General features: G+C 35.6%; 1 protein-coding gene across 2 annotated transcripts; it reads left to right on the top strand.

Moving 5' to 3' along the window:
- The first annotated feature begins 2,600 nt into the window (after positions 1 to 2,600).
- On the top strand, positions 2,601 to 11,453 carry LOC138305106 (catalase-like). 2 transcript variants are annotated; one of them, XM_069245508.1, is made up of 12 exons: positions 2,601 to 2,777; positions 3,147 to 3,318; positions 6,189 to 6,299; positions 6,690 to 6,820; positions 6,974 to 7,024; positions 7,161 to 7,340; positions 7,706 to 7,897; positions 8,219 to 8,371; positions 8,776 to 8,914; positions 9,258 to 9,409; positions 9,882 to 10,043; positions 10,381 to 11,453. In XM_069245508.1, the coding sequence occupies exons 1-12, from the start codon at positions 2,721 to 2,723 to the stop codon at positions 10,402 to 10,404; spliced, it is 1,524 nt and encodes a 507-aa protein (XP_069101609.1). In that variant the 5' UTR covers positions 2,601 to 2,720; the 3' UTR covers positions 10,405 to 11,453. The 2 variants fall into 2 exon arrangements, with proteins under 2 accessions (XP_069101609.1, XP_069101614.1); XM_069245513.1 differs by lacking the exon at positions 2,601 to 2,777 and adding an exon at positions 2,900 to 3,012.
- The last annotated feature ends 3,787 nt before the right edge of the window (positions 11,454 to 15,240 follow it).

Raw genomic sequence — 15,240 nt, forward strand, 5'->3', positions numbered from 1 at the left:
TGAAATGAAAATCCTGCACTCGTTAGGTTTTTAGTAGTTTTGGAAGTTATCTAAAACTCAGGAAGTTAAAATAGTTCGCTATAAACGTTGATTGCAGTGTTAAAGTAAAGCTGATCACACAAAGATGTGTTCGGCATGGTCTGTAGATATGTTTTATATTTAAACATTTTGTCGGTATTTCTTTTAAAATCCTAGCGACATTGTAATAAATATGTTTTAAAAGTATCGTCTAACACTGAGATTAGTCGATTTAGAAAGGTACGCGATAGACATTTGTACTTAGAGATATAATATGTTGTGATTTATATGTACTTAATTGAAAATACAAAATGGTTTAAACTAAAGAAAATGGAACAAGAAGCGTTGAGGACCTTATTGCTCACCTGTTTTTCCTAGTCAAGCAATGCTATGAGTACAGGATTTTAAAGAATTCTTACCTCTATTTCCCCCTTCTGTCCAATACGGGGAAGTTACGAACCACGACTACTAGGTAGTATGTATACAGACTTTTTTTTCTTATCCCAAAATGATGTTTCTGACCGGTTACATCCGATGCATAACTTTATGCCAAGTAGATATTTAAAGGATTTACCCCCCCCCCCCCCCCCCCCCCCCAAGGGCCCATCCCTCCTTCTGGGAGGTTTTCACTTCCTCTGTTTCCCATCTCACCCTCACCACGATGTTTCTGTACAATCCATAGAGCTTTTTATGACTAGTAGCAATTAAAAACATACATGTACCTCTATTTCCCCTATTGTGCCCAATCCCTCCTCTCCCAGTGTCAGAACCAAGATTTACAAACTCTGTTCCGCTTCTCCCAAGGATGTTTCCTGATACGTAGAATGTAGAACTTGGTAAACACATTTTTATAAACTACGATTGCTCTTTTATTTGCAAACTTAGGTTTTCATATAACTAAAATTTCTAGAAAATATCTAATGTAACATTGAAACCTTTTTTATTTATTGTTAATCCAACGGACCCAGACTACTTATATTTACAAGTGAAAATCATTGGAGATGGTAAATACTCAAATATTCAATAGACGTCTTTCTCATCATTTTGGTCTCTCATTTGTCACATTTGATTAATAAATGAAAAAATAGGTCTCGTGTCATTTTTTCGTTTTTGTTCAAATTCTCTATTTTCCACCCATTTTGATTACGTCATATCCGAACTTTCATCCCAGATTATGAAATGTTACCTCTTTAAAGTTCCGTGATAAGGGTTCAGAAAAAACCCATAGGGAAGTTAAAATAATGTGCCTATAACATACCGCAGTCTCCAAAACACATACGCACTCGCATCATCTTTAGAACTTTGTTGTTGATTAGACGTTAACCGGTCAATATCATAAAACCAAAAACCAAAGTTAATATTGGTGAAATCAGAATTTTTTTAAACTTAAAAACGAGCAGATCTGTATAACAGAATCTATAATATTAATTGGTATGTCCCTATAAAATAGTTTCTATATAAACTCTGTTGATAAAAATACCACAAATGAAGACCGGAGTCACATGGACAATGTTAGTGACGTCAAAATATGTTTTGAGTCAATGGAGTCATCGACTGGCTTTTCGGGCAACAGATAATTTGTTGGGCCTTTGGGTAGACTAACAGTTTGTGTTTGGGTTTAACAAATCATCTGCATTGCTCTCAACCCCAGTCAACAACTGTACTGGAATTTGGTATGCTGATTATTATAGCAAGATAGCAAATGCTAACAAAAGAGCTTACTCGAACAAGGCATTGTTTGACCCATTTTCCTTATTTGATAAAACATCATTCGAGCAAATTAATAGCTCCCAGGGCTGAATTTGGGCAGCTTACTTTAGATTGTTTCGTAAATTTATACACAAGCTTTATGCTATTTAAGAAGGATTTCACAAAATGATATCAACGTCCTGGTGAAAGAAGCACTGGCTGTCAGTAAAAATATACATGCAAATAGAACGTATTCTTGGTTTTCCCATGTTTCTAATGTCATAAAGGAAATGCCAATCCTAGTAGGACGTTTAAACGTAATCTGAAACTATTATTCAAGAAATCGATACAAGGTACATTCAAAGCCCTTTTTACAACTAAGATAAGTAGGTCAGATAATGACAGTAAAACAGTTTAGGAATTGAGGCTGGTAGGGTAAAAAAGATTCCCCGTCCTCTGCGGTTATGCACAAAAATTTTGTAATAAAATTGAGGATGAAACCAACTTCATTTTACAGTGTTCCGTAATATTTCTTTAATAGTCATAAAGATGTACAATTAACCACCATCTAACAGATTTTGAAAATTTGATACGACTCATGTCTTCTAATGATTTAAAACTTCTACGGAATTTAGACCGCTTTGATAAAACGTCATTTGAACTGAGGGAAGCTGGCTTGATAAGTGTAAGTTGTTGTTTTGATCTACAGTGTGTTACGTATATCTATGTTTTGCTATCGATCCCTTTTGTCTGGATGTTCGATTTCGTCTGCTAGATATTTAATGGGGCTAGCCGGTCTATTATCGTCCCTCCTTTATAGGAGAGTTCTAATATCTTTCGGATGTCATCTGACTTTTCATTCAAACGATTTAAAGTTTCGTTCGGAAGCCTTCGGAATGACCCTTGCTCTGCGTTGATATTATTATCAGCAGTGTTACTTAAGTTGTCCACTGCATAAAAGGTTGTGGACTTCGACTCTGCACAAGAACACGGTCTGACATAATTCAGCAAAGATGGCAAACAGAGACAAAGCTACGAATCAGCTGGCAGAATACAAGAAAGCACAATCGGTAAGTAAGAAAGTAAACAACACATGGACGCAGGTTGATGACCTACTCTACACAGCTGACAGCACCAGTGAACTAGTCCGTTAGACACGTAGGCTTACATAACCTTATTTACCATTTTCTGCGTAAAATCGTCCAGGCATATATGCTATATGATTGTGCAAGGAACGTGTCAAACACAATTCTAATTTACTTTACTGTTTTGTTTATGGTGAAATCATAGGTATTTAGCACGCTGGTAAGTCAAAGAACCACTGTAAATAATCTCTATATATTAGTCTGTAGTGCGTCTTTCACTTACCAACGCACTAAATACCTATGGGTGAAATATAGGCTTGTTGAACTTTAAACTAACCTATTTTTGATTTTTAGAAACCTGATGTCCTGACCACAGGAACAGGTGCCCCTGTTGGCACCAAGACAGCCACACTAACCGCAGGGCCGCGGGGGCCAGTCCTTATCCAGGATTTCACTTTCACCGATGAAATGGCTCATTTCAATAGGGAGCGAATCCCAGAAAGAGTTGTCCACGCTAAGGGTGGAGGTTAGTATTTCCACCTAGTGACTTATACACCTTTGTTTGAATTAGAATGTCCAACATTTGGAGGTTATAAATATGACGTCTGGCTCGAAACCTCAAAAACTTGATAGGAGTAGTGGTCACTCATATCAAACTGTGATATATATCCTAAATTGTTCATCTTTAGGGTTCTGGCATTTGGTAAAGTCACACCATGCCAGTGTGCATATAAAAATGTGTATCCCTATATTTATAGCTACTTACAGAACAGCACCAATCATAATGGAAGGGAGATAACTGCAGGTTTGGTTTAGAATTTCTGCAGAAGGGGTTTCTTGCTCAAAAGTATTGTATCGTTTCAGTAAGCCAGCACTATCGATAAAATAAGTAGACAAGAGTTCCCACTACAGCTATATCACAAAGATATTCTCACAGTTGTATTTCAAAGATATTATCTCACAGTTGTATCTCAAAGATATTATCTCACAGTTGTATCTCAAAGACATTATCTCACAGTTGTATCTCAAAGATATTATCTCACAGTTGTATTCCAAAGATATTATCTCACAGTTGTATCTCAAAGACATTATCTCACAGTTGTATTTCAAAGATATTATCTCACAGTTGTATCTTAAAGATATTATCTCACAGCCAGTTTTAAATCATGATCAGAATTTTGTTAATGATTGGATTCACAGACTTTTTCACACTGTGATAATTATAATCGATTGGAGACACCACAAAGTATTGGTGGATTGTGTTTTATCATAAAGCTCAGAAATAAACTGTTAAGTCATTATTGTGCACTTCAATGAGAAATGTTATTCAGTGCTCCTGACAAAATAGAGCATGCATCTCTTACGTTGAGCTAGCCACCAGCTGCTACCAGAAGTCTTGTTTCAAAGGCAATCTTTTGCCATAGAAAGGTGTGAAACACATTTAAATACATTAATTATGAATAAAAATATGCTCTGAACATCAGACACAATTGGGATTTGGGATGTATATGTTTGTATGTTAAATTATTTTTGATAAAAATGTAGTACAAATGTAATCATAATATACATGAATGAATTGGCTGAATTTTTTTTCCAAATACACATCATGAGTTCCCATACAAGTACCAAATTCTCCCCTCTTCAAGATCTTGTTGTTTCAGGATTGGATATATCATATGATTTTTTATAAATCATTAGAAAACAATCTTATCGCCCTAAAATTCCAAGCACTATATATATTTTGAACAATATAACTAAGGATGAACTGGTCTGAAGGTGTATAAGTAAATTGTAGATTTAATTTCTACCCGATGTCATGCTTCAGCGACTTTTTACCAAAGTAGATATTGAATATCTGGTGAAGTAAGCGACTTTGTATGTGGTGATATAGAGTTACATAAATTGGGTATACATAGTGAGGACAGTGACCTTGACCTTGTATCACCTGTTTACCTGGATGAGCCCTGATATGACTATATATAGCTGTATCTGTGTACTGTGATAACTGAACTTTGAATAAGTTTTGTAACTATACTTCATTATACAAGTCAACTTACAAATTATTTAATAACTTAATTTAGAGTTAATTACATACCATATCAGCAAGATTGAAGACACTCTCTCCAGTTCAACTCTCTTTTCAAATTTAAAATTATGATAATTTAAAAATAAAAAGGAGCACTGTTTTATCATAGGCAATTTGTGTTTATTCACCATCACCTGGTAAAACTACTGGTAATGAAAAGCTAAGACATAAGAATTAACATACAAATATAAGAATTATTTCATCATTATCAGCCTTTAGTAAAACAGTTTGTAACTGGACATTATGTTATATCTTATCTACAGTCTATCTTGTCTACCGTATTTGTTCCTACACTTCACATGAACATGTATATATATATATGCAGTATCTTTGACTAGTCCTGATTACATGGTGTTTTAATGGCCTTAACTTCTGGTTTCACTACTGTTTTAAGTTTTTATTCAAATGGTATTCATCTCTTACAGTATAGCCAGTTATAACAGAGGGGATCATATTTTTGTGGTTCCACAGAGCATTGCTATGATTGCGAAAAAATGATAGGCAAAATATTCAGAAACTATTGAATCATATATACACCATGAAAGTTGAATTGCTTTAAAACCACTATTTAACTTTTGTTTTTAGTTAAGATAGCAAAAATATATTAAAAAATGCCCCCCCCCTCACAAAAAAAAACAATAACAAAAAAAAATTACTACACAGTATTTGATAGAGAGTTACACAAGTTGATTTGGTTAGCAGGGATAGAAACTAACACTAGTCCCTTAGTCCGAGACTAGTTAAAAATCTGAAGGACTAGTAAATTTTCTGTCTGTTAGTCCCGTGGACTAGTTGTCTTTTCTATTTAATGTTTTGTATTGCTGTAAAAATATGCTAAAACTCATCTCAGGGCATCTAGGTTTTGAATTATTTTCAGGGGGAGACCCCAGCAGAAAGGGGGGGGACGCCGACCCCCTTTTCACACCAACCCCCCTGGCAAATCGCCTTGCGATTCGCTGTTCGTCACTACAAGACTCACCTGAGGCCTTCCGCCTCAGGACTAGAAGCAATGCCACAGGACTAGTAGATTAAATTTTTACTAGTCCTTTGGACTAATACACTAAAAAAGTTAGTTTCTATCCCTGGTTAGGTTCAGATTAACATGCGTACTGAGTCATACACATAGAGCTGGTTCAATCACTATCAATACATTAGATGATTTTTTTTTCAACTGTATAAGTGCTCCTTTATTTTTGAAGCAACAACAAAAAGAAAAACGACACAGACAAATAAGTTTGAAAATGATATTGATAATATCATTAATGATTAGACATTAGTTTGTAAATATAATATACCATTTGATTGGACAGGTGCCTTTGGATATTTCGAGGTTACACATGACATCTCCAATTACTGCAAGGCCAAGCCATTTGAGTTTGTGGGCAAGAAGACTCCAGTTGGTGTCCGTTTCTCTACTGTCGGTAAGTAAGTCAGCTGGTATCATATATAAAAAATGTTTCATAGGCACACAATGCATAGTACTACCAGTATGATATAGCGTAAACATTAAGATTATTTCATAAAGATTACATGTATATGCATGAGCAAATGTGTTAAATTTCATCTTGTTCTGAACCCCCATCCCAGGATAATTGGAAATATGGTACCCGGTATGTATAGTCAAGATAACATTTTGTTCTAAAATTTTGGGCATTGTTTTAATACGATACATAGAGTAGAATGATAAATAAGAATATCTTTTTATTCAAATTTCATTCCACATTCATTAATATTGTTCTTTTTAAATACCATGAGTGCGACAAACAATGTACTTTATATAAAAATAAAAGTCTACCTCACTTCATTTGCAGGAGGAGAGAGTGGTTCTGCTGATTCTGCCCGTGACCCTAGGGGATTTGCTGTCAAGTTTTATTCAGAAGATGGAAACTGGGATCTAGTTGGCAACAACACGCCAATCTTCTTCATCCGTGACCCCATGTTGGTAGGTAGTGCTTCTGTAATAGTTGTAATATTCCTGTAGGAGCAGGTTTTGATTATTGATTGTTGCATTATTACTTTTACGAGAAAAAAACTAATAAAATCTTCTATTACACTGTCAAATAGATCTTCATATATTTTGTTCTTTTATTTTCAGTTTCCCAATTTCATCCACACACAGAAGAGAAACCCTCAGACTCATCTGAAGGTAAGAATATGATAAGTATTATTGATTGTATTGTCAAGGTGAACAATTTGATAATAGAGTTTCAATATTTTGACTTTAACCCTGCAACTGTTTATTCTCTTCAGTGTGTAAGTTTGTTTTCTCTTACTTTAACTAGGACCCTGATATGTTCTGGGATTTCATCTCCCTCCGACCTGAGACTACACATCAAGTTTCCTTCTTATTCTCTGACCGAGGAACTCCCGATGGCTTCAGAAAAATGAACGGCTACGGAAGTCATACCTTCAAGATGGTCAACAAAGAAGGCACACCTGTCTACTGTAAATTCCATTTCAAGGTAAGCCGTCAATAGGCTACGTAAAGCCTTTTTAACATTTTGTCAGAGAGAGATAATGATTGATCTCATTACTTAAGAGCTTGTCATCACTAGGATAATGATATTATTGAACAGGTAGCAGATATAACAGGTAGGAAATGTTATCATGATGGTAACTTACTGAAGATGTTTCCTAGAATTATCTGTTTAATAAGCAGTACATATTTTCATCATACAAATAATGATCAGTTTTGGTGTAGTATTTTCTTCTTGATTCTCTTCCAGTCGGTATCTTATACACACAAAAAATAAACTAAAAATCTTCTGAAAAGGAAATACATACAATTACTCATGATTACTTAGTGTTTTGTATTGTACTTTAACAGACTGACCAGGGCATTAAGAACCTGACGGCTGACCAGGCTGCTGAGCTGTCCAAGAATGACCCGGATTACGCCATCCGTGATCTCTTTAACGCCATCTCCGAGGGTAACTTCCCCTCGTGGTCATTGTCCATACAGGTCATGACCTTTGAGCAGGCAGAAAAATTCAGATACAACCCCTTTGACCTCACAAAGGTAGGTTTTTGTTTTAAGTACCTCCACCCTTTTACCTGTGATTATAGGAGACAACTTTAACTGAAACATGGAATATAACCTTTTGACCTCTGATGTCTCTTTGACTTTAATTATAATATGGCTCCTATTGTGCTTAATTCCCAACATTTTGTAAGATGACTAGGTTGTCCATTCCCACATGTATAAAGTGAAAATACTTTACTGCCTACCAGCAAACTTGACTGTGTGGGTTCATGGTTTAATCTTCTTTGACAGCTGACTTTCTTGTATAGTATATTTCAGATTTTCAGATATTTCATCTGACCATGTTGTGTGTTTCAGATTTGGCCACAAGGTGAGTTCCCTCTGATCCCTGTTGGACGAATGGTGTTAAACAGAAATCCAAAGAATTATTTTGCTGAAGTTGAACAGATTGCTTTCTCTCCTGCCCACTTGATCCCAGGTATCGAGGCCAGTCCGGACAAGATGTTACAGGTAAGACGTTAAGAAGAGGTGAATATAAATACATACTTTACTTTATATTGAAGACATTTGTTACTAGCCAGTGCTAAAGAAATCTGACTGAATCTGATTTGATGTGTTTGACTATTATTTGATGTTCAGGCCGTTTGTCCGACTTTTATTTGACTATAATGTGATGTTTCAGGGCAGTTTGTTTGACTATAATTTGAAGTTTCAGGGCCGATTTTTTTACTATAATTTGATGTTTCATGACCGTTTGTTTGGCTTTGATTTGATGTTTCAGGCCTGTTTGTCTGACTTTTATTTGACTATAATTTGATGTTTCAGGGCAGTTTGTTTGACTATTATTTGATTATAATTTGATGTTTCAGGGCTGTATGTTTTGACTATTATCTGACTATAATTTGATGTTTCAGGGCCGTTTGTTTTCTTACTCTGACACCCACCGACACAGACTTGGCAGTAACTACCTCCAGTTAGCTGTCAACTGTCCTTTTAACACCAAGGCCAAGAACTACCAGCGAGATGGTCCCCAGTGTGTGGGAGACAACCAAGGTACTTTATATATATGGGATCTGGAATAACAGTGCTTTTATTGTGAGATGTTATTGTTCAGTAAAATATCCATATTTCTTTATGTTGAATATCATAATTCATATGTTGTTAAAATAACCTAAATCATAATTTGAGTTCTCTATAACCAATAAACACGTAAGCAATACTGGACATAAAATGTCTTGTTTATATCTTGAGATTAAGTTGTAATAAATGTTTAGGAATTAGTATCCAATGCAATGTTACATTATGCTAATAAGGATTTCATAACACATGATTGACTTTGTTGTGTTGATGCTATTGTAACACAGTCACATTGTAATAAACATCTATCTATTTCTAGGCAATGCACCCAACTACTTCCCCAACAGTTTCTCTGGCCCTATGGACAACAAGCAATTTATGGAGAGTTCCTTCTCCATTACCGGGGACGTCCAGAGGTACGAGACCGGCGAGGATGACAACTTCTCTCAGGTCACCGTCTACTGGAATAAGGTTAGTTACTCTGCTTAAACATTCAAATGTAGATGATTTAGTGATCAATAAGGTCTAAGTGATTAAAAATTATGTTCAGGTTTATGCCACCAACTTGAAAGACGGGACGGAGCACATGTTGAATAACCTGTTTGTCATGTTGCTTCACGTCCAACCCTGTCCAAATGTAAGAAAGCAGTAGCATATATGTCTTACAGATATTTTTATGTTTTTTCGTATGTATTTCTAACCAGATTTATTAAATAATTCATCATACATTGTACCTGTAATATCAATTATGATTTATGAGATAACTAACAATGAAATACATAAATAGTCACCAGTTACAAACGCAGTAAAAAACCAAACATGGTGTCACCACTTTCATGCATGTCACATGCATCCGTAGCCTTCCTAATTATATTTGATGTTAGAAATATTATCTAAATCATAATTAGTATTCCTGATTTAGGCAATATTTGTTGTTTTGTAGGTGTTGAAACCAGAGGAACGCCGTCGCTTGGTGGAGAATATTGCAGGTCACTTAAGGAATGCCCAGGAATTCATCCAGCGGAGAACGGTCCACAATTTCACCCAAGTCCATCCTGACTTTGGCGGTGGCATCCAGAAGCTGCTGGACTCATACAAAAAACAGGTAAACTTAAAGGGTACTCCACTTTATCCTTTGTATTGACATAGCTTACTGAATGAGACATACAAGTATGAAAGATGGAGCATCAACACCAAAGATTCCTTTGATTTATATTTACTTGAATAATAAGACCAAGTTAGTGCTTGAAGTGTTTCTTATAACATGATTGTGTTTTGATTACTTAAACTCTGTCCTTTTCCTCTGTCCTTTTGAAGATTTTACTGTTTGTTCTTTTCAACTGTAATTAGTCATTACTTTATTATGATACCGGTGATCTCATGGAGTAAAAACAATTGTCTAGCTCTGATGAAGGATTTACATGTCTTTCCTTGTTTTTCAGTCCGGAATGTCAGCCCAGTTGTAGAGAGATTATCAGGACACGTGACAAAACTTTGCAAGAAAAGAAATCCGTCTGTGCCCTACATATTGACTGAGATGATTACGCTGTCAAAAATCTTCGAAACATAATGACTAAATGTGACAGATCATGAGTCACAAACAGTGTTTAATTGTGTCATTTGATTAGTGGGATAAATAGGGTTTCATTAACTACTATAGTGCTTTCGTATAATTCTACACAGAAAAAAACTTTTGGCTGAGTGAAATTTCAGGGGAAGAAGCATAAAATGTGTATTCAATATTGAATGAACATGATGTTGATATATGTACACTGAACACTACTGCTTACAGGCTCTGTTAAATCATTAGTGTGCTATCAAATTCTATAATTGTGTTCTATGAAGACAAGCAGAATTTATTAAGTACCCAGTACTACTCCTCTAGTACATATTTTACAAGGACACTACTGATATTTATTGTGAGCTGACCTTGATATTGTCCTTACTTCGCTTACAACTGTATCTCTAGTACATAGATTAGGTAGAGGTCAGAGGTCAAGATTTATATCAACCAGAGGATGGACTATTATCTTCTCTCAGGATGTATTTTATACTACAGTATGCAATTCTATGTAATGTAGTCAGAGTTTATAGCAGTGTACATAAACGTTTGCTTTTTGTTTCACTTTTAGCATTCTGGAATTTTTTAACAGCTTCAAGGCATCTGTTGTGATTAAGATTTTCATCGATGAGTCATATTTCTGGTTAGTGAACCAATACTATATTTCAAAGCAAAAACATGGAGATGTATAAATTCATCAAGAGCTCGATGGATTGTTAAAATTATGACTTTGTTTTATAATGATGTATATGTGTCCATTTTAAAATGATTTTGTTTTCTTTGTGGCTTCTACATTTACTTGGGTTTTATACTTGGCATCAGAGAATTAAGGCTTGGATGTAATTAGCATGTGTAGCAGGGCATACAGAGATATTCTGTGATGAAAGCAATTCCATATTAATCATAATTAATATATATGTTAATGTTAAGAAAATAAAATACTGATAATCAGAAGTGTTATTATTGGATGTCATTGTTACCACAGGGACTCGTTAGTACTAATTAGATACCCACTATTTACATTGTTGCCACAGGGGCTCGTTAGTACTTATTAGATACCCACTATTTACATAATCATATCTGGGATGTCATTGTCACCACAGGGACTCTAAGTACTAATTAGATACCCACTATTTACATAATCATATCTGGGATGTCATTGTCACCACAGGGACTCGTTAGTACTAATTAGATACCCACCATTTACATAATCATATCTGGGATGTCATTGTCACCACAGGGACTCGTTAGTACTAATTAGATACCCACTATTTACATAATCATATCTGGGATGTCATTGTCACCACAGGGACTCGTTAGTACTAATTAGATACCCACCATTTACATAATCATATCTGGGATGTCATTGTCACCACAGGGACTCGTTAGTACTAATTAGATACCCACCATTTACATAATCATATCTGGGATGTCATTGTCACCACAGAGACTCGTTAGTACTAATTAGATACGCACCATTTACATAATCATATCTGGGATGTCATTGTCACCACAGGGACTCGTTAGTACTAATTAGATACCCACCATTTACATACCGGTAATCATATCTGGGATGCCATTGTCACCACAGGGACTCGTTAGTACTAATTAGATACCCACCATTTACATACCGGTAATCATATCTGGGATGTCATTGTCACCACAGGGACTCGTTAGTACTAATTAGATACCCACCATTTACATAATCATATCTGGGATGTCATTGTCACCACAGGGACTCGTTAGTACTAATTAGATACGCACCATTTACATAATCATATCTGGGATGTCATTGTCACCACAGGGACTCGTTAGTACTAATTAGATACCCACCATTTACATAATCATATCTGGGATGTCATTGTCACCACAGGGACTCGTTAGTACTAATTAGATACCCACTATTTACATAATCATATCTGGGATGTCATTGTCACCACAGGGACTCGTTAGTACTAATTAGATACGCACCATTTACATAATCATATCTGGGATGTCATTGTCACCACAGGGACTCGTTAGTACTAATTAGATACCCACCATTTACATACCGGTAATCATATCTGGGATGCCATTGTCACCACAGGGACTCGTTAGTACTAATTAGATACCCACCATTTACATACCGGTAATCATATCTGGGATGTCATTGTCACCACAGGGACTCGTTAGTACTAATTAGATACGCACCATTTACATAATCATATCTGGGATGTCATTGTCACCACAGGGACTCGTTAGTACTAATTAGATACCCACCATTTACATACCGGTAATCATATCTGGGATGCCATTGTCACCACAGGGACTCGTTAGTACTAATTAGATACCCACCATTTACATACCGGTAATCATATCTGGGATGTCATTGTCACCACAGGGACTCGTTAGTACTAATTAGATACCCACTATTTACATAATCATATCTGGGATGTCATTGTCACCACAGGGACTCGTTAGTACTAATTAGATGCCCACTATTTACATAATCATATCTGGGATGTCATTGTCACCACAGGGACTCGTAAGTACTAATTTGATACCCACTATTTACATAATCATATCTGGGTCATGGGTTGAAAACTGTACCAATGCTCTATGTTGTTACCCATATACTGAACATAGAAAATATTGAAAATATAAAACTTTGGAAATCACAGTGTATATAATGATGTTGATCGCTGCAGTTTGACTTTGAAATTAGTCTATGGATTTCATTAAGATATTTTGCTTTTGTTATACATCTATGTATATCCAGTGTTCCTTGTCATTTTATATCAATAAAGAAACGATGCAATTTAAAGCTGGAAGTAAGACGTCATTTATATTCTAGAATCTACGTTAACTGAAAGATTTTATGAGAATTCTGTACAGAAAAGGAACCCCTTACGGTAATATGGTGAATTCACTTTATTCACCAGTAATGTTTTCTAGTTAACTAGGAGGCTCAGAACTGACCAGAAATCTAACGTCTCCACTTTAATGACGTAATTCCCTATTCTTAATTCAATTCGACTTCAAATCCCCTATTTCACCAGTTTCAATGGAAAAGTTAAAAGTTCTCTTTGCTATCCTGCACCAAATAAACAAGCAAACAAATGTCTCTCTGGATACATGTAGTCAATTTCAAGCCATTGTGCGCAAAGTCAGGTCCTTAAAAAACGTCTCTGAGAGGCCGCTAATCTATAGTGTAGCGTCGACAATTAATTCTTTCTAGATCTGTTTTTGCCGTTACACACCCTGAAAATCGATAAGATTTGAATTTTATCCACGATAAGTACTTTCATCGTATAAATATAAATAAACACATCATAATTAAATTTTATTGTAGCGTGGACATTTGCAAGATCTTTATCATAACGATATTCGATCTGGTGGTCTTCCAACATTTTCTCATTCATTATAATAATACCAGTAATCTTTTCTTCAAGAGCTATTTATGCATTATGAGTTTGCACATCCTCGATACTGCAGAGGTTACTGACGTTATATCCATCCCTGGATTATCTCATAGTAAAATTGGAGGCAACAGAACAGAACCACAGATATCTGATAATTAGTTACAGTTTACATAATTATGGACCCATCAGAGTGCCCTAAGACCATATTTAGGGGTCTAGATACTCTACAGAGTACTATTTACGTACGTAACTTATTCTCGGATCCCCGTGAAAAGAACAGGTAATTCAGTCCTTTGCCAGATGTACATCAAAAAAAAAATCGTATAATGGTACACTATGGTTGCTTGTGTGGCGTCGCTCTCTCTCTGCATTCTTCAAAGGAAGGTGTGTGATTGGTCAGATATTTTCTTCTGAACTGCCTTCAGTTTTATTATGCGATAATCCAGAGGTGGATATAACGTCAGTAATAGTAACCCCTAGAGTATCGAGGATGGAGTTTGCATGGTTTACTTGAAAGTTAATTCATTTTGAGTTAACAAGGACCAATTGTATTTCAACAAATCAATAATATTTATGTTCAATGACTTCGGTAAATACCTTTGTCAATGTGTAGTCACGACAATGAGCAGCTCCAAAGGTCACGGAAAACTTAGAGAGAGACAGACAGATCAAAACTAAAACAGTATTGTCTGGAATCGGTCATGTTCGTATTATAAAAACGACGCTACCGGATCCTTATTTAGGATCTGAACTTATCAAAGTGTGTCGAGAAGGCTTGTTTTAAAAAGTGGGTCATGGGAAAGATAAACAAGCAGTTCCAGCCGCCAGGATAAAATATGGAGGGAGAGAAGTGACTACAGCTAGCTATTTAAAAGTTATTAATGTAAAGTCAAACCTTATTTCAGCCGATTCACGAACAAATATACAAATGTAAAGGTATCGAGAGGGTTATAAATATTATAGCAAAGTATACAGTACTGTAATAATATTTATTTTTGACTGTCGGAGAATGTAGAACAGTGTTCGATTCAACCTGTAATTGATACTAGCATTCGAGAAGCCATAGTTTCACGTCAGATTTTAAACAATAAGTGAAATAGATAAGAACGCCATGCTCATTACGTTATAATTTAAAATCCCGTAGACAACTGTACACTCCAATGAAAAATAATTCTTTAAATCCATTATGAAATGGAATTGTGTTGATGCAAATTTAAGGTGATTGATACATGAACAAATGAGAGAAAAGACAATGCATTTCATCTGGAATCGTGTATGGAGACAAAAACCACCGCGAATAATATTACAGTTGCAGGAAGTACGTAATATACGCGTACAGC

Source organism: Argopecten irradians, chromosome 1 (assembly GCF_041381155.1).
Source record: "Argopecten irradians isolate NY chromosome 1, Ai_NY, whole genome shotgun sequence".
Taxonomy (NCBI): Eukaryota; Metazoa; Mollusca; class Bivalvia; order Pectinida; family Pectinidae; genus Argopecten; species Argopecten irradians.

What these genes read in the sequence shown, in the direction of transcription:
- LOC138305106 (XM_069245508.1), top strand. Translation starts at nt 2,721, where the DNA reads ATGGCAAACAGAGACAAAGCTACGAATCAGCTGGCAGAATACAAGAAA. An exon ending in AATACAAGAAAGCACAATCG is followed by an intron (nt 2,778 to 3,146) that starts GTAAGTAAGAAA and finishes TTTGATTTTTAG; the next exon opens with AAACCTGATGTCCTGACCAC. An exon ending in ACCCCTTTGACCTCACAAAG is followed by an intron (nt 7,898 to 8,218) that starts GTAGGTTTTTGT and finishes TGTGTGTTTCAG; the next exon opens with ATTTGGCCACAAGGTGAGTT.